Source organism: Miniopterus natalensis, chromosome 2, assembly GCF_054644295.1.
Source record: "Miniopterus natalensis isolate mMinNat1 chromosome 2, mMinNat1.hap1, whole genome shotgun sequence".
In the NCBI taxonomy this organism is placed as follows: domain Eukaryota; kingdom Metazoa; phylum Chordata; class Mammalia; order Chiroptera; family Miniopteridae; genus Miniopterus; species Miniopterus natalensis.
This window is the reverse complement of record NC_142082.1, coordinates 113,919,299-113,939,961: the sequence shown is the minus strand read 5'-3', so window position 1 is coordinate 113,939,961 and position 20,663 is coordinate 113,919,299. Positions and strand designations below refer to the sequence as shown.

General features: G+C 33.8%; 1 protein-coding gene across 2 annotated transcripts in view; it reads right to left on the bottom strand.

Moving 5' to 3' along the window:
- The window catches only part of CEP290 (centrosomal protein 290), an 85,435-nt gene that overhangs the window by 14,071 nt on the left and 50,701 nt on the right, over window positions 1-20,663 (bottom strand). For both annotated transcript variants that reach the window (XM_087814506.1, XM_087814505.1), the window contains 13 exons: window positions 20,126-20,233; window positions 19,794-19,928; window positions 18,352-18,618; window positions 17,638-17,745; window positions 16,815-17,014; window positions 13,610-13,823; window positions 12,502-12,639; window positions 10,769-10,990; window positions 10,305-10,427; window positions 7,603-7,748; window positions 7,098-7,253; window positions 3,847-3,970; window positions 761-895 (listed from right to left, as the gene is read on the bottom strand). In XM_087814506.1, coding sequence (XP_087670632.1) covers window positions 761-895; window positions 3,847-3,970; window positions 7,098-7,253; window positions 7,603-7,748; window positions 10,305-10,427; window positions 10,769-10,990; window positions 12,502-12,639; window positions 13,610-13,823; window positions 16,815-17,014; window positions 17,638-17,745; window positions 18,352-18,618; window positions 19,794-19,928; window positions 20,126-20,233 — 2,076 coding nt within the window. The remainder of the gene's footprint in view (window positions 1-760; window positions 896-3,846; window positions 3,971-7,097; window positions 7,254-7,602; window positions 7,749-10,304; window positions 10,428-10,768; window positions 10,991-12,501; window positions 12,640-13,609; window positions 13,824-16,814; window positions 17,015-17,637; window positions 17,746-18,351; window positions 18,619-19,793; window positions 19,929-20,125; window positions 20,234-20,663) is intronic.

The window sequence follows — 20,663 nt, the reverse complement described above, 5'->3', positions numbered from 1 at the left end:
GAATGGATGTGCCCTGACCCGGGAGCAAACCTGCAACCCTGATATATCGTCACGATGCTCTAACCAACTGAGCTACACGGCCAGAGCTCCCCTACTAGGGTATTTTAAAGATTTTTTAAAAATTGATTTTATTTTTTAAATTGATTTAATTGATTGACTGATTTTAGAGAGAGAGGGAGAGAGAAAAAGAAACATCAATATGAGAGTGAAACATGGGTTGACTGCCTCCTGCATGCCCCCTACTGGGGATCGACCTCGCAACCCAGGCACATGCCGTCACTGGGAATCAAACCAGTGACCTTTGGGTGCATAGGATGATGCCCAACCAACTGAGCCACACTGGCCAGGGCACTGTGGTGCTTTAAATCGCAATTCCTCAAACACCCACCTATCCCCCACACGCCCCCTTCACACCAACCATGCTGTTTCTCCTTAGCACTTAACATAAGCTGACATACTATATATTGACTTATGTACTTGTTTATCAGCCCTCCCCACCAGAATGTAAGTTCTATGAGTGCAAGAATTTATTTTCATTGCTGTTTCCCAGGTCCCAGAAGAGTGCTTGACACAAAGCAGGCTCTCAACAAACAACCGTTAAATGAGCAAATGCAGAAAGTATCACGCTACCATGGTATTTTTATGAATATGAGATTCTCACTTCTTCATGAACTAATACAGGAAGCATAACAACTAAGTAGGGAGAAAAAGGTTTTCAGACATTAGATTTCCTAAGTATAATAAAGAACATTCAATTTACCTTCAATCTTGGCAAATCTTTATTTGCTTGTTCAAGCTGAAATTTTAGTTCAATATTTTCAGATGACAACTTCAAGTTTTCCCTCTGAAGCTCCTGTTCTTTTTGCCAATGATCATCTGACTCTATTTCTGAAGTCTTTAGGAAAATATTTTTAGGAATATTTTTAAGGTTTAATAAATAAAAGCTGCATATAAGACATACTGAATAAGAAAACACTATGCTAAAATGCAACATTTTCCTCAAAGGAATATGAGAAAATTGGAGAGCTCTGGAGAAAACAACTAAAAATAAACAAGAATATAAAACTTGCAAGAGAAAAGGTAGTATATCTTAATTAAAATTGAAAGCGAAGTCAAGTATGACTTAACAATGTCCACACATACAATGAATGCCTCCAAATACACTCTCATAACAACTAAACTAACTTACAATGTTTTTTTTAGTGTAAACATAAAGTATGATTATTACCCTTTATGGACTGTATTATACCTCACTCACACCCACTCCCAAGTGCATGCTGAAATCCTAGACCCCAGTACCTCAGAATAACTTTACTTGGAGATAGAGCTTTTCAGAGAAAATAAAATAAGGTCATTAGGGTGGGCCCTCACCCGACTGGTGTTCTTGTACAAAAAGGAAATTTGGACTCAGACACGTAACAAAGAGAGAGAGACATGTGAAGATGGGAAGACGGCCACGTAGGAGATAGCGAGAGGCCAGGGACAGATGCTTCCCTCGAATCCCGGAGAAGGAATTAACCCTGCTGACTCCTTGATCAGGACTTCTGGCTTCCAGGACTGAGCATAGATTTATGTTGTTTCAGTCACCAGATCTGGTGGTGTGACGGCAGCCATAACGAACTGAGACGCACAAGCCTACGAACCCGGGACTCAATCCCTCTCCTTCAGAAAGCGCTTCCTCACTCCCTGAGCCCACGGGATCACTCCCTCCGCAGGAACACGGTATCTGCACTTCTCTTGGCAGGAATCCGCCTTGGGTTTTATCCATGTTCATTTTTACTTCTCATTCCGAACTACAGGTTATTTGGGAGGGAAATCTGTGCTTGGTTACTTTTTCCTATAAAGTGGGAAGCCTCAAATTCTCAATTACTTATTACCCACGGGGAAAAAAGAACCATTATGAGCCTGACAAAAGAAATAAGAGTTAACTTTCATCCACTTTCTCTTAACATTTAGATGTTTGATTCTAATCGATGTTCCGAGGACTTGGGTGACTGAAACATCGCCAGGGGAAGGGTGAAAAAAGGTAAGTGCTGTCTGATCTCCATCGGGGACAAGCTTATCTTACTTTGTACTGCACTGTAAACTGCCCAGAGCAGTGTGCACACAGAAAGCTCATACGCTGCACAGCTGGCTGTGAGACTGCATTTAAATTCTCTTCTGCATCTTCTTGATCACTAGACATGTCACGTATTCCCCGAGCTTCCCATGTAAATCACGAATAATACTCTGCAAAGTTCTGTGGGTAGTAAACGTAGGCAGAGAGTCTAACACAACATGGATAGCGATACATATACACTCCCTTTTCTCATTATAAAAAAGTGTCTTTATAATGCATGGCAAAAAGACCGCCAAAGGAACTTGCTATGTATATTAGAAAGTCACACAGTATCATAACAAATTTTTATTGATATTATTCACTGTATGAAATATTACTTGTAGTGGGATTTTACAGCACACTGCATTAGAAATTTCTAAGGCAAAACAAACCTCTAAAGTGCCTTATTTTTGTTATTCTAGTATCTAATCTAATCATTTAAGTGAGCACAAATGGTAAAGAGGGGAGTACAAAAACGAATTAGGAAATGCATAACCACTAATTTTGTAGGCACTAGTCAAATGTTAGGGTTTAGGGAGACGTTTATTAATAATTTTTTACCAATCCTAGAAACTATTTTTTTTTTGTTTGCACTACATACGTAGACTACTTGCTACAAGAAAACTCAGCTACTAAAGAAATAAAGGACTGCCATGCACCCCGACCTGGGGCCCGTCACTTCCCGGCTGGGCCGGTCCGCCAGCCTCAGAGTTTGCCGGCGCAGCCTCCTCAGCACACTGATTCACCGCCGCCGCGACGGTGGCCGAATCCTGCTCCTTCCCGGGAGACTCCTCTGGATCCGTGCGGCTGCTGTGACTTGCGTCTTCAGCTGGGTGTCCCTTTCCTTTCCCATTCTTGACTACCTCGTTCTCTTCTTTGACTTTATACTCCTGCTTATTATTTTTACGATAGTCTTGATTAATTTTCTCAATTTCAGGATCTGGGTCATTTTCAAAACTGAAGTTAAAATCGGCCACGGTACCATTATTCAGCCTAAATGGACTTGATTTATTGTCTGGTCTGGCCTCAGATATATGTAACTCAGTACGATCTACAGTATCTTCTGTTTTGTGTTTTTCTTTGTTACTGTAATACTGTAGAATATTTCTAGGTACCCGATGATATAAGTTGTCACTGGCATCTAAGCCCTTCCCATTTTTAATTCTGAGCACTGTGAGGGGTTTCTTTTTGTTTCTGTGTAAAGTGTTCTTTTTGTGAAAAATGTTGTGCCTGTATTTATTAACACTGGTAGAAAGGGTAGAAAGAGTAGTTGTTTCACGTAACAGATTCTGCTTGAAGCAGAAGAAGGAGAAGAAACATGCAAAGAAAAGAAAAAAAAGTAACAAAATTGTACACACTAAGTGATTTAAAATAAGATACAACAATTATTCATTAATTATTCTTTATAAAGAAAACTAGGAACATACCATGTTTGATGGAAATAATGTGGTAACATATTTTCCTATATTCTTGCCACAGCAAACTCATAACAACTACATTTAAAATCTCTAGAATAATCACTTGTAATGAAGTTTTATGAGAAGCGTAAGAATCTTAAATTTATTATTATTATATACGAAGGATTAAAGAAGTTAATATACATCAGTAACTACTAAAAATAAAAGTTAAATTTATTGCATTAATATTAAGGACAGACATATATTACTTTTAGCCAGGTAAAGGTAAACATTGATTTCACTTCTAAACTTTAACATTAAAAAAAATGAAAAGGAAAGATGTGCACTTACAGAAGGCCTAGAAGAGGCATCCTTTGAAGACTGTTTTTCTAAAGCGTGAAGTTTTTCTTGGAGGTATCTATTTTGTAAACGTAAATCTTCTATAACAGAATCTCGAGGAAGAGCCTGCTGGGTTCTACAAAGAAATAACCACAGACTCTTTACTATCAAACTTCAACTTTTTATTGTTTTACGATATTAAAATACAGGAGACAAAGGAAATATATAATGTACGTATTAACACTGTATTTATTTTAAATTCTAAAAATTTACAAACTTTCCAAAAATTAAATTAGGATGTGACTACATTATAAAATGATCCACTACAGAGAGTTCATTGCACAGCTCCTTTAAACTATGAGTTAAAAAGTGTATTTTTATTTACAGAAATACATTAACATTTTTTAAGAACATGTGTCTATTTATATGAAATTGTATAAGATAGGTGAAGTAAAATACCCACTTTTTTTTTTTTATATCTGTATTGATTTCAGAGAGAGAAAGGGAGAGGGAGAGAGAGAGAGAGAAACATCAATGATGAGAGTCACTGATCGGCTGCCTCCTGCCTCTCCGCCCCCCTGACTGGGGATGGAGCCCACAATCCGGGCATATGCCCTGACAGGGAATCGAACCCCGATCGCCTGGATCCTAGGTTGATGCTCAACCGCTGAGCCATGCCTGGCCGGGCAAAATACCCACTTTTTAAAACATTATATGATAACTTCATAATATCCATGTGCTTCTCAAGAAGCTCAAAGATTCTGCCATGGCAGGGTGGCTCAGTTGGTTAGAGTGTTGTCCCATACACCAAAGATTTTGAGTTTGATTTCCAGTTAGGCCACATATCTAGGTTGCAGGTTCAGACCCCGGTCAGCACATGTATGGGAGGTGATCCAATGTTTCTCTCTCACAATGATGTTTCTTTCTTTCTCTCTCTCTCTCCCCCTCCTTTCCCCTCTCTCTAAAAATCAAAAAACATATCCTTCCTTGAGAATTTAAAAAAAAAGAAGTTCAAGGATTTAAAAAGGCTCTTACTGGTGCCAGATAAAACCTGTTACTTCAAGTCTACACTCCTCTGTGTGGCCTACCAGGCCCTCCATAATCTGGCACAGCCACACCTATTCAACCTAATTGTCCAGGAGTCTTCCTTTACTAAGGCAAATAAATCCACTCTTACCCAAACATGAAAGATTCACCCCTGCCTCTATGTCTCTGCTGGGATTCTGCTTTTTTGGAATGTCCTTCCTCCCTTTAACATCTAGATTTGATTCATAAAATTCAGAAATTTACACATGCGCTGGCAGATAAGACAAGTTTAATCTCTTTTACAAAGTCTTTTCCATTTACTTCAACACACACAGATTCACATTATTAAGGAAAAAAGATCAATTAAACCCCCAAAAGTATTAGATTTCAAAACTAAAATATTTGGGTACCTGTAAAAACTGAAAAGGAGAATAAACAGATCTAGTTTTGCTCTGAATATATAGACTAAGAAAAACTTAAAAAAAAAAAAAAAAGAGGGAAGAAGCCACCGCTAGGACCAGATGATGACTATATAGATGTCAAAAGAAAGAAGAATTCTTCAATCACATTTTCTTTCTCTATCAAGCGAAACTCTGAAGGCCTTAAGAAAACAATGACTTAGAAGGGAAGCAGTTGGTATGTCAGTTGGAAGCTCATGTGTGTTCCTATAAAGGAATTCAACTCCGTAAGCTCACACTACATTAATACTGACACAACAGTATATGTCAATAAATACTAACAGTAATTTTTGAAGATTAATAAAAAGAAAAACAAAGTAGAATAAATTGAAGAATGGTAAGTATCCTCATATCCAAATATTATAAGTAGGTACTGGACTTTGACAATGATCATTTAACATGATTCCAGATTGTCAACACTTAGGAGAGGAAGAAACAAATTACATAAAACTAATCTACATTCATCTTGGAAGAAATTAGTGAAACAAAATTATAGTTTTACTGCTGTTGTTAGGACATGATTTTATTTTTCTTTGCACTACCATGACTATAACAGAAGATAAAGCTTGGAAAGAGACAGCAAAACAAGAAAATCTCAAAGGTTCTACTAAAAAAATGACCGTGAAGGTTTTGGTTCTAGGTACAGCGGAGTAAACACATCCAGTCTTGTCTCCCAAATGCATGGAGCATTTACTTGAAGTCTTTGAAAAGTTAAATAGTTTACAGATTGGGACAAAATGCCAGACTTTGAAGTAGCAGCAAACAGGTGGTGAATTTACATTTTCTTTTCCTCTGGTATGTGCTGGCTTGAACACAACATTGCTTGAAACATTAAAGTGAGTGTTAACACTGAGGAAGAGAACACCAGGGAAGTCTTCAAATTCTAGAGCAAAAAGTACAAGAATCCCTCACTATGTTTTCCATCTGTTCTTTCATGCCTCAGCCCTCAAGCAATCCCATAGGCAGTGGTGGCAGAGACAGCAGTAAGAATCCATAGGTGGCAACATTTTCAGAAAGGGAAATTATCTTCTCCGATTAGTAGAGAACTGTGATCGGTAAGGCAGTAGGGCGAAAGAAGTCCCCCTACCTCCCCTCACCTCCTTTCCTCCCTCCTATTGTTTGTTTGGCTGCAAATGTGCACAACTGCTGAAGTGCACAGGATAACAGGGTAACTAAAGTGCCAGTTTTGGTCCGAAGTGCCTAAAGAAGCCCTAGGGAAAAAGAAAGTATCGGGGAGATTGCAGAAAGGGAGGAGCTCAAACAACTATAAAGATGTTTATGAACTTCTGGGCTCACCTTGAGCTGTACATGCATGGATCTGATCCTATTCAGAACACTAACGACTCTGAGAACTGAACTAACAGAGAGAAGACAGGCCATGTACCAGACTGCCAACTGGGAGCTCCACAGGCAGGACAGACCCCGAAAGCACTGCAAAGGCTCTGAAATGGAACTGATATTGGAATCAGAGCCCACAGAAAGCAGGTTGGAACTTGGGGCCTGACCCTATCCTGACTAATTGCCTGCTAAGACAAAAATATCTACATTTTTCCATAAAATTTAACAATGATCCAGAGTCTCACAACATCATATTCAAAAGTTCAAGAATACAATCCAAAATTATGTGGCATACAAAGAAAAAGGAGTACACCAACTCACATGAAAAGCCAGTCAACGGAACCCAAGTTTAAAATATGTAACATGCATATTATACCAGTTTCTACGGGTCAACCAGTCTCCTTCATTATAATGGATATACATTTCCACATAATAGTTTACCTCATATATGATATCTCATTTTCTAAGTCAAGATTTCTCTTTTTTAATTCTTCCAACTCTTTTTCTGACTCCAAAGCTTGCACTCCCATAACTTGATTAACAGTTATGCCGGTTGTTTTTAGTTTCCTTTGCAAAGTAAGTTTCTCTTTATCAACTCTGCAGGATTAAATAAGAACCATGAAAATATACCATTCACTGTTTGGCTTGTTCCATGTATTAAACTGCAGCTTACTCATTACAAGACCAATATACAAAAATCAGATTGTCCTACATTCGCTATGAGGTAACTTATTTTAAAATTATAGGAAATCCCATTTATAAATTGTTTAAATATATTTAAAACACATTTTAAAGAAAGAAAATAAAAAGTAAAAAGTAAATAATAGATAATAAATAATAATTAAAACTAGAGAATTTCTTATATTATCAAGTACAATAAAACTATATAACTTCCAGGTCAATTAAAGACTTTACACATAATTAATTAGGTTTACATTAAACTCACTTGGCAAAAAGATCCTTCATAGTATTCAACTGCTTTGTTAGAATATAGATTTCTCCCTCTTTCTCTTTTAACTTGTTTCGAATTCCCTCTATTTTGCTTTGCCATTTTTTACCTTCTTCCCACCTAATTAATTCTTCTCTAGCACTCTGTAAACAACAATAAAGGAGGAAGAAAATTACCAATATTGTTTTTAATTTATTTTACGAGTTATCAGCTACAACTTTCTAGAACAACAGTAAAACAATCCTTCCTAGAAAATAAGTAAGTAGGTTCTAACTTCTACAATTTTTGGTAAGCCAAGCTATTAGCAAAACTGCCCTTCAGTCTAAGTATTCTGTATTTTATAACTTGACAAATACAATTCTGTGGAACAGTATGAACTAAGGCTAACACCCTTATGGAGTCTTTACATGAAGATTTTTAATATAGACAATCATGACTACAGTAAGCTTGTAACAAAGAGCCTTGTTATATGTATAAATGACCAACCCAATTCAGTCACCCCATATGCTAGCAATATCCTAGCATCAGGGCCCCTTCAAATCTTCAATGAACATTACTTTTCTGATTCAACAAATATTTATTTAGTGCCAGGTACTACCTAAGAATAGGAGCAATGAATAAACCAAACAAAGTATCTATCTTCACGAATATTAGAGTCCAGTTTCTGTGGTTGAGCAGATGGGTTAGGGAAATGAAGCAAAATACAGACCAAAAAACCCCCAAAAAACAAGAAAAGAAAAACCAGTTATGTTAGTGAGATAAGTGCTAAAAAGGGGGCAGGGGACAGGGAAGGAATAGATAGGTGTCATGGCTTGTTATCACTGAGATTAAAGTGTCGAAGGAAAGCACAGAACAGTCCATGAACTGCACAAGTTTCAGATGTCCTACTGGACATTCATATAGTTAAAAATTCTGTTCACAATTGTCTGAGCTAAGAACTTTTATCTTCATTCTACCAAGCAATTTTTAATGACTTAACTATGTAATAAATTTTCTAGGAAATACAACAGCCTTATAAAAGGAAAATCTGTACACATCATTTGCTGCAAACTGTACCAACAATTGTTTACCATTTTAGGAATGAAATTATAAATGGAAAAGCCACTGTAATATGAGCTGCTAATAGAACGAGTTTGTATCCGTCTGCATTTGTAGCTCTGAATTCACATTAACACAAACTAGAGGTGCAAGGACAAGACTACTTCATTATGTCTTCTAGTGTAGTCATGCCAGAGCATGTAAATTTCAATAGTTACATGCTGAAATATGAAAAAATATATAAATATATTATTTTCACAAATTATTTTTTTATATTTCTCCTTTATCTTTTATTTAGGGGATTTACAATGATAAATTTGAAATTATGCATGTAGGTACTGGTTTATATTAACCAGGAATTTCACTTGGAATAGTAAAGGGGACATTATGAAACACTGTGTTTACTATAAAAAAGAATGTTGGGGCTGGAAGGATTAACAACCATGACTTTAAGTCAAACACCTGGTTTAAAATCAAGTGCCTAAGGTAAATTGCCCTCTCAAAACTAACTTTTCTCATACTGGCTAAGTTTTTATCTTTTTTACTTAGTTCAGCTAAAAAGTATCCTTTAAAAAAAATGTAAAAATTTCACTAAGTGTTTGATAGTCATTAACTTCTTTTTTACTAAAATATAACAAGGAATTCTGCGTACTTCCAAAATATAAATATTAGTTGGGGGCATAAGATATGTAGGTAAATTCTTCCTAACCATAGTTCCTCCACTGTGATTTTCTTCAGGGGCAAACACCAAGCACCAGTATTTCCCAGGTCACTTTTGATATTTTCAATGCTACCAAAAAGATATGTCTTCAGTTTATGTATTTTAGCCAATTTTAGTTTTTCTTTGGGTTATTTCTATCAGTAATTTTTTTTTTAAATTGTCACCCAAGGACATGTTTACTGATTTTGGAGAGGGGAAGGAGGCAGAGAGCAAGAGAGAGAGAGAAAGAGAGAGAGAGATCAATGCGAGAAATATCAATTGGTTGCCTCCCGTATATGCCCCTATCAGGGTTCGAACCTGACACCTAGGCATGTGCCTGACAGGGAACCGAACCTGCAACCCTTCAGTGCATGGGATGACGCTCCAACCAACTGAGCCACCTTGCCAGGGCCCTATCAGTAATTTTTATTATAAAATAGTTTGCTACTTAACTTGTAAGAGAATTTTAGGCAATTTTCCTCACATTACAGAATCAATTTATGAGAGGGTTGGCGATTGTAATATTCCTGTAAATATTTACTATATTCCAAGTCACACTGTTTCCCCTGAAATAACAGTCCTGCCTCCTGAAGGATAAAAGGACACGTCTGGGTCAAGGTAGAAGAGTAAAAATGCCCAGCTTTTTTCCCCAAAGGTCAAATCACCAATAAACAATTACATAGAGAGAAGTGATAAATACAGCTGGACATGCAAAGTGTGCAGAGATTTTGGATGTATTATAGTATCAGAAGATGACACGGACGTGATGTAGTAATCTCCAAGTTAGAGTTTCATTGTAGGAGTCTCAAGTACACTTGGCTTAGACTTCTCCACACTACTCAGTATCACTTATAGTATATATTAGGTCCTCAAATTAATATAGTATATTAGCTATTCATTAATTACATATTTAACTTAGTCTTTCACCACCTTTGACATATCAGTATGTTTCTTCACATACCTTTTCTTTCATAGGCTTTATATCTGCCTCATCCACTTTTCTTTCTAGTTGGCTTTCTAGCTTTTTAATTCTCCTTTGCTGTTCTTCAATTAAACTTTGTTTATTATCTATCAGAGTTTTGCCCTGAAAAATAATATGCATTTTAACATTTTATAAGTAAAAAAGTATCAAACAAAATACAGATCAAATATTCCAACTACATAAATTTTCTGAGACTCTGGTTTACCAAACATTCTAAATGGCACTAATGATATATCTATTGGTATCTATTTCTGCATTTTAATAAGAGATACTACTCTAAGATTATAAATACAGTGGAGGTCACTGAAAGAATTAGCTATATTAATCAAGGTGATATGCAGGCTAATTCTAGGAAATATTATATATAAAATTAAAAAGTGGGAATCAACTGCTACCTACATATTATAAATCAAAGATATTATCACACTTAAGTATAAAATTACCTGTAATCCACTGGTTAGTCTTTTTATTTGCCTTTTCAGTTCATCATTCTCTTGTTCAAGTCCATCTTTCTCTCTAAGTACTTTATTATAGACTTTTTGGTTTTTTTGTAGTTCATTAGTTAAGTCATTCAAATTATCAGTTAGTGAATTTTCTCTGTTTTTACTTGTTTTAAGAGCTTCTTTCAATTTTAAAAGATTTTCACTTAAATCTTCTATTTGTGACTAATATATAAGGCAAAGAAAGGATTATTTCATGAATTTTCACCAACTATCAATGATAAAAGCAATATAATATGAAAGTATACCATTAATATTTAAGAAGAAAATTGCATTCTATATGTTTAAGTATACATGGGGGGAAATCCATAAATTACATAGATTCTTCCGTCTTCATTTCCAATGAACCAAGTATACTTTGAGAGAAAATATATAAAACAAAACATGAAGAAACAATCTAAAGCAATTCATCTTCAACAAACACCTAGAACCAAAATTTTATCAAATAAGCAAATGTTTCATTGTGGCTGAACTAATTTATTAAAGAAACACGTATATATCAATGGACATAGCAATGTTTTAAACACTGAAACATAAGAGTAGTATAAACAAAATCTCTGACTTGAAGGAGTTTCTAATCTACTTTGTAAAGATAAGACATGAAAAGGGTAACTACTGGCAATAACAGACGTAAGTATACATAAGAAAGTATATATAGAAAGGAGTTCCTAGCTGTCCTATACAGTAACAGTGATAGAAATACTGGTTCTTAAAATGTTTTGTTGAATAAATTACCAGAGCCCAAAAGTATTGCTAATAACAATAATAGCAAATTAGTAGTATTACAATGCAGTTAGGAGAAAAACATAAATTTCCCAGAGAAGTCAGAAAAGGCTTCAAGAAAAAGGAGTTGAATGTGAAGAATTCGGAGATGTTTCAGACAAAGAGAAAGGTATTAAAGAAGACCATCAACAGAGGGTTATTCCTGCTTCTGTATTTATTACCTAATGGATTTTTACTGCCAATTATACTCATAATCTTGATAGGTGCAATGGAAGATTTTTAAAATCTGAGTGAAATCCAGTCCTTATACCAGTTTAATGGTACTGAAGTGCATATACATATAAACCAAGACAAGTCAAAATTGTAAACAAAAACAACATATAAAAAGATTTTTCATTTTACTCAGAATATAGTATATGAATCTTTCTGTAAAGAAATTTAAAAATCATTATGAAAAATATATATTTTGGGAAAAACAGTTTAAATGACCAAACCTAATGATCAGGTAAGAAAATAATAAAATACATTGCCAAAAAAATAATAAATAACTTCAAAAAAAGTTTTCAGAACCAGGCAGTTCTATAGATTAAATGTCAAGAACTACATGATTTTCATATACTATTTCAGCGGATAAAAAAAGAAAGCTAATTTACTCATTATAAACTAGCAAAAGCTAGAGAGAAAATGCTGATATGGTAAAAGAAAGAAAACAAAAATACACACACTTATCTCACTTATCAATATAGGAATAAAAATTATATGTAAATGTTTTTTAAATTTAATTCTATTAGGAAGAGTAGCTTATAATGGCCTATTCTTTGCTAATTCCAAGATGACAATCAGTGCATAAGTACAATAAAGATACTTATTATTAAAAAAAAAAAAAAAAGCGGATTCTCTTCCAATGGAATTATCATGAATTTTTTCATATTAATAAATGTGTTGATGTTCACCTTTAGCTCTTTAGTATGTCGATCAACAATCTGTTGAACATTGAGGTTTGCCTCTTTCTGAGAAGTTGCAGAAATAATACGTTCTTCAGCTGCTGCTGTCATTTCTGCCCTTAGTTCCAAAAGTGCTCGACTAAGTGCCTAAAAATCACAACAGGCATATAACTTTTTTTGAAAATCTGATATTTTATATGAACAATATGCAATACTAAAGATAAATAGGCTTTATTACTTCAACTATTTTCCTAAAATACCATATATTTAATCAAACATAATTCACAAACTAACAACCCAACTTACGCAAATGAATTTCCTTTAGTAACTGAATTCAATTCTTTCCAAATTGAATATGAGAGTTCAAATCTTGACATTAATAATTTTGGGAATCCAGCATTAAATAGGGCAACATGTATTACAAAAACCAGGTATGTTTTGTTTTCAAATATCCAAGTTTAGGTATTTATCCAAATTACTCAAGACAAACATCCATATGAAATTAATTGACTTTAAGTACATTAGGAAAGTTACAAGATTAAAAAAGGCTTAAAATTTGCCAATAAATTTCATAAGCTAGCGCAGAAAAACAACAGAAATTTCTATAACAATTGAGTATATCAAATCTGATAAATTTAAAAAATTAATAAATCAGATAATCCACTGACCAACTTCTCATAAAAGTATCTGTGACCTTCTTTATCCTTTCCTATTCACTGTCATATCTCCCTCTTAATCCCCAAATTTTTCAAAATTGTTCAATTATTCAAATTGTTCAAAATAGCCTCAGAGTAGCATAAAATCCCAATAGAAAAGGAAAGGAAATAATGGAGTAAGATTTCCTCTTATTTCCTACAGAAAACCCTCAAATCAGATCGATGACAACATAAAAAGATAAACTGGTTTATATCCATATTTAAAAACACCACCAAAAGGCCATTTAAAAGAATTATCTTTAAAAACCCTATTTAACAGCATAAAATGAAACTCCTATTCTTCCTTATGCATGCGCGCGCTCCAGATTGGGGGGGGGGATTCCATCATCTTTTACAGGTTTACTCTCAAAGCAATCACCACATTTTTTCCTGAATGTTGACAATTTTCTGTTGTTACTTACTTTTTGTTGTTTCTCTTTAAGGACTAATTGGCTCTTTAACCTTTCCACTAGATTTTTCATTGTCGTTGTTGGAGCTCTGGAATTGGCTTCTTTTTGAGCCTGAAGTTCGGATTTTAAACTCTGTGACTCATTTTGTGACTGGGCCAGACGGCACCTTAAATCCTCTACTTCTGCTTTCACCTTTTTCACTTCATGTGCATGGTTTTCTTGGAGCCTAATATAAGCAAGCATATATATTTAGTAGAGTGGTTGCTGCAATAATTAACACCTTGATTGATACAAATTTTATGTAAAGAGCAAATGTTTGGTCCTAAGTATTCTTACAACCTAAGTCTTGATCCAAATCCCAAATAAATACAATGCTTTATTCCACTTAATTACTCTTAAATTTAACATACTTTTTCTTTCTAGTTTCTGTCTACTATTTTTGGTAATGATTACATCAAGTAATTTTGTGGCTCTAGACAAATAATACAGTGAACAAATAGCACTTTAAACACTATGTGTCCAAGATGTGACTTTCCTCTTACCAGGATTTCTCAATAGCAGCATTATTGACTATTTGACTGAATAATTCTTTATTGGGGGGCAAGGAGTGAACTGTCCTGTGCAGTGTAAGATGTTTAGTAGCATCCCTTGCTTCTACACACTAGATGCCAGTAGTACCTCCTAGTTGTGACTATCGAAAATGTCTCCAGACATTACCAAGTGTCCCCCGGAGGAAGGAAGACAGCATAATTGCCTCAGTTGAGAACCACTGCCCTATACTGTCATGTTGCAAAGACAAAATGTAAACTTTCACAGAAATTGCAATGTATTATTAATTTGTTTATGGTTCCAAAGTCACTAGAGTTACATCTATAACTATTATCTCTATCTATAGATACGGAAGTAAATGCTATCAGCAGACTTAATGTGATTAATCCTATTGTTCATTTATCATTAAGTCAATACACTAAATTATATCCAATTCACTTTGCATTTAGACAGTGCATTAGTAAGGTCAGCAATATGGAGACTCAAATTATTAAACTCTGACAAAAGAGAACATTTTATTAAACTATGAACAAGTTTGTTAAACACTCTGAGATTTTAAACATTGCTTAATCAGTATATCCAAAAATAGATTTTTAAACCTAAAATGTTTATAGTTATGCATTTTATAATCATTATAGAACTATCTCTCTGCACCTTGATTTCTGATCTGACAAAAAGAGAAAGCTGAACTACCTGACTTATAATTGCATTCCAACAAAAAACTTGTCACTTTAATCATAAAATTGTGAAAATATAAGGTTTTACTAAAGAAAACACAAAGATCTATAACTTTCTATAAATTTCTAAGATACATTAAAATATGGACAAAAAAGAGTTACTGTAATAAATCTAACTGAAAGTAACCTCAGGGTGATCTGATTATAAATTCCTAATTGAGCAAGTCATGGAGGATAGTCATGCCCCAGGCTTTAACTTCTTCAGTAAAAGGTTTATCTTTGCCTTAAGCAAGCCCTGTCCATTGTTTTTGTACTTCTAGGTTAACACACCTTTGAAATGCCTCTTTTTTAGACCCCTGGAAGAGGAGTCTAATCTTGTTAATTATTCAATAATCCAATCCATGCTTTGCTTTCTCCCACCTTCATGTAATCTTCCTTGCTGTTCCTTCCTTAATTCCAAATGCAAAAAAGAAACTACAAACTGTCATTCTGGGAAGCACTTTTTTGTCTGTAGAGATCTTGCTTCCAGGTGTATTTCTGTTTGGCTCAAATTAAACTCTAATAAAATCATAAAATTTTCCTATAGGCTTGGATGTTCTCCGTCAATAATACAAATTGGCACACAGATAATAAAAGTATAATTTTAGACTGAAATGACATGGTAAAGTATAAAACAACTACTCAAGTATTTCAAGTAGCAAAAACCAATTACATATACAAGATAATTTCAAAATATGATTATTTTCTATATCCAGAGATTAGATTCAAAAGCAGAAGCAATTTTATACTCTAAAACATGACAGAGACTTACTTTATCAAAATAACATCTCATGTATAACATTTAATAGAATGGGGGAGATTAGACTTAAAAGACACCATATGCTATTGCTAATTCTTTTTTAAAAAATAATCTCTTTAAAGTGGCAGCTTCTTAATAAAGCAAAAGTAGTGTTAATTTTGTCAGAGGTATCTTGGATAAGTGAGTCAAGAAGCAAAGGTTTTAATATGAGTTTCAGAGCTGGAATGCAATTATAAGTCCAGTAGTTCAGCTTTCTCTTTTTTTCAGATCAGAAATCGAGGTGCAGAGAGATAGTTCTATAATGATTATAAAATACATAACTATAAACATATTTTAGGTTTAAAAATCTATATTCTGATAAATGGATTGAGCAATGTCTAAAATCTCTAATACAGAGAATGAATGCTGTGAATCCTCTATAATAATAAAAAAATAGTTAATTTTTCATGCAACAAATATTTACTGAATCTTTGTTGTGTGCCAGAAACTGTTATAGGTGTATGAACAAAAGGGTTTTTTTATTTGTTACTTTACAATTTTCAAATTACTTTCATATACAAGAGCATCTGGTCTTCAAATAACCACCCTGAAAGAGCCAGGGTAAGTTTTTGTTTTGTTTTTAATTTATCTTTTTTGTGAAAGTATTACAGATATCCCCTTTATTTTTCCCCATTGATCCCTCCACCCCACATCCACTCCCCCAAGGCCTTCACCACACTATTTATTGTCTGTGTCCATGGGTTATGCATAGATGCACAGAAGTTCTTTGATTGATCTCTTCCCACCCACTCCTCCACCCCTGCCTTCCCACTGAGATTCATCAGTCTGTTCCATGCTTCTATGTCTCTGGACCTATTTTGTTCTTCAGGGTAAGTATTGTCATTTCCACATTACAGATAACAAAACAGAAGCTTAAAGGTTAAAAACAAGATTCTGGGTTGGTGCTTGAATCTAGACTGACTAGATTCAAATTGTGACTTTCCCACTTCCTCCCAGGCATGTAACTGAGCCTTCCTGTGCCTAGTTTCCTATGTGAAAAATAGAGAGCCTATAATCTATGTCATAAGTAGTCCTGAGGATAAAACAAAATAATATACATAAAGTTTTTACAACAATGCACAACACAAAAAACAGGTTTATCTTCATTACATCATTATTACTATTTGCTCATTGTTATATTTCTAAGGCTTACCGTAACTTGGTATTTTCAAAATCTTTGATTTTTAATTCAGTGATTTCTTTTTGTCTCTCTAATTCTTGAGATACTTTTTTTAGTTTTATCAAAAGTGAGGAGAGAGAGTCATCTTGTTCTGCTACAGTCTGTTCCATCTCAGCCAGACGAATAAAATGCTTGTTGGTAGGAACTGGAGTAGGAGACTGTTTTAGTAAATCCTATAAAATATGAATAAATTAGCTATAAACATGTACGACTCAATGCTATGCTTAATCCATAATTTTAATGTGTTCCTCAAATAACCAAAAGTATATAATCTAAAATTTAATAGGCAATGAAAGCTTAAAGAAAACAGTTAATAGAAACCAGATTCTTTGTATTCCCAGTATCTAGAGAAAAGTCTGTACATGTAGTCAAGTATCAAGACATCTGTAATACGCTCACCACCAAAAAAAGCAAAAAACAGAAGAAACGTGGATTGAATTAACAAGTTAAGGCTCAAGGATGGTAGGGTTTGCATGTTAGTAGATGAAAGATGGATCATTTCACACATACAGAGGGCAATCAGATTTAGGTAAACTTAGAGTGAGAATTTAAAAAAAAAGACTGAGGCCAGATCATGGAAGGCTTTGAGTACATGGCTAAAGAATATAAACATAATTTTATAAGCCGCAGTTAGGGAGAAGAATGATCAGAGCTGTGTTTTTAGATTATTTTGGCAACAAAAAATAGGGTAGGGTAGCTTCTACTTCCCCCACCCCCCAAAAAAAAGAGAGCTAAATTTTCAATCACATGGTCTCAAATATCTGTAAAGAATAGAACAAAGCTCTTAGAATCTTACCCAGGCTGTTTGTTTGAATTTATTGAGTGAACTATCAGCCTGTAGTTCTAACTTATGATGAAGAACATGAAGGTCTTCTTCGTGTTTCTTAACAATTTCTCTTTGCTCCTGTTTTACAGAAAATCAAAATTATTTCTTAAATTATGATTTAAATAAATTCACATTAAGATCTTAAATATTTGTTATCTTTAATCTTCCGAAATCCCTATGAGATAGGGAAGGAACAATGCCTGCATGCATATATTTACACCAGTACGGATTTCTGCTAGTACATGTCAAGCCTTAGATCATAATTTAATCTTAATATTAGAATAATATGTATCCAACATCTTTTAACTTGTTTCTAGAAAATTTTTTAAATGCAGATTCTCCTGTTCACCACCACCAAGGTTCTAGCAAATCTGATTTCAGTTATTAATAGTGTGACAGATTCCTAATTTATTGACTCAGTCTTTACCTATAAACTCAACTGGCATTTTTCAATATCATGGCTTCTCCATGACAGCTATCCTTATTTAGTCAATCCCTAAGAGAAAGATACACATACATAAACTGCCAGTTTTACTGACAGATCTGTAGTCCAATCATGTGAAAGTAATAATTCCTAAATAGAATCATTTGAAAAGCAAGAAATGAACTACTGCTTCAGGGCAGAATAATCCTTGCATTTAACTAAAAAAGATGATAATAAAATAGCATAAAATAATAAAATACCTCTCTGGCTTTTTCCAGAAGACGCTGATACTTCTTTAATACTTCTTCCTTTTGATTTAACCTTGCTTGCATGTTTGCAATGGTCTGGTGAGCAATTTTCAGTGTGTGATATGACTGTGGTTCTACCTCTTTTCTGCCTAGTTCAGCTATGAGCTTTTCTCGTTCTGCAGTGGCAGGTAAACGAAGCCTCAGTTCATTGATTACTTTGTCTCTTGAAAGAATATTTTGCTCTGCTAACCGTAAAGCAGATTCTTTTTCTTTTAGCTTCTGCAATGATCAAATCATAACGAATTATTAAAGTACATTTTTCTTTTAAAAATGTTTCATATGAATTTTAGATTAGTCATAAATTCAAAATGAGGTTTCCTTTTATTTTTCACAACATATTTATAATAGCCAAAGATATTAAATATGGTTAAACTGATTATATTTCTATGTGACAGCTAAGTTATCTGTATGCATATTTTATTTGTAAGACTATCCCATGTGTTAGAAACTTTGTTATGAAGAAAATGAAACTTAAGGTACTTTATTTAGATCTTGTAGTTTTAGAACTAGAAATGTGTGGTGGTGCAAATTTAGAAAGAAAATGTAATAAACTGTTCCTCTTATTTCAGTCCATTGACTACCAGAGAACTAGAAGAGTAAATCAGCTGCGTATAAAACTTGGAACTTTATTGGCTCAAGTCAATTTTATAATAAATTGCTATTATAAAATCTGCAGTTTATGAAAACAAAACAGGAAATAAGTGTTGATTCTTCAACAGGATTAAGACAAATATTTTAAATGAAGTAACTCTGTGGCAATTAACATAAATGACAAATCTTACAATTACTAAAGAAAATCTAAGTTTCCTCAATTGACTAAAAATGTACAATTTTACTAGCAAATTATTATTTTTTTTAAAATTATTTTAAAATGTACTTAAAATTATACGTTTAGATGTAAACTAAAATGAAAATCATATTCATTTTATATTATTTTCTACATAATTTAATAAAAAAAAATTTGATCCTCTTAAGGCCTAGATTAAAGAAAGAAGTGATTTCTAGCTCTCCTTCAAACCTTTTAATCACCCACAAAAGGAATTAATTGAAATTGATTCAGAGTATACAACATGTACTTCAAATAAAAAAATAAATAAAGGAGGTTGAAAAGAAGGTAATACACTGCTCATAAAACTACAAACCACAATCAAATGTCCTTTTTGTTTCACTACTACTGATCAGTGTGCCCAAAAGTAACAAGTAATGATTAAATGAATAATGAATTCAAATTATCCATATCTGTTATTCTTTATTGGTTATTAGAAGCATTATGGGAGAATAGAAAAGGAGAATGGAATGAGCAACAGATTCATCATTCTACACATCGTCCTCATTAAAAAATATTACATATTTAGAAAATTCCACATACTCAAAATGCAAATTTTTCTAATTACCTCTTCTAGTGATTTGCAAGTTGCCCGTGTTTCTAGAATTATTCGAACATTCTCCTTAATTTTTCTTAGAGCAATCTCAAGTTGATTTGGAAGGGGCAAACTTGGGTCTGGAATTGATCCTGTAACTTCTTCAAACTATTAAAAATAGCATTAAAAAAAACCAGTTGTAGCATTGAGGGAAATAATATTAATTTTTACAACTATATGATAAGACATGGTAAAGTCCCCTTCTATTTAAAATATAAAAAGATAACATAAACTAAAATTCCACCTGACTTTAGAAAACATTTCAATTGGCCATGCTACAGAGTAGCAAATAGGATTAATCATACCTTTTGTGCTGCATTTAGTATTTCATTTTGCTGATGGTCAAAAATGTCTAGTTGACGTTCTAGCTCAACTTCTCTTTGATCCCAGGCCATTTCCCTTTCTTCATGAAACTGAAAAAAGATGGTTTGTGTCAGACACACTTAGAGACACTCACCAAGCAAATATCAGGAATTTTACATACACTTTCTTATTTAATTCTCACAATAACCATTTGAGATCACTATTATTATTTTATGGCAAAAGGAAGCAAACTCAAAGAGGTAATGTAACTTGCCTAAGATCACAGAGATAGGCAGATATGGAGTCCCATCCATCCATCCATACATCCATCCATCCAAAACATACTTAATGATGTATTATATGCCAAGCACTATTCTAGGCAATGCAAGCATAACAGGGAACAAAACCAAGTCCTTTTCGTCATGGAGCTTATATATTTACCAATGAAAAGGAGAGATAAATGTGCCTATGTATTGTTCCTTTTTAAGTTTAAGACTATTTCAACATAAATAAGTAAATATGCATTTTTATAATGGTTTA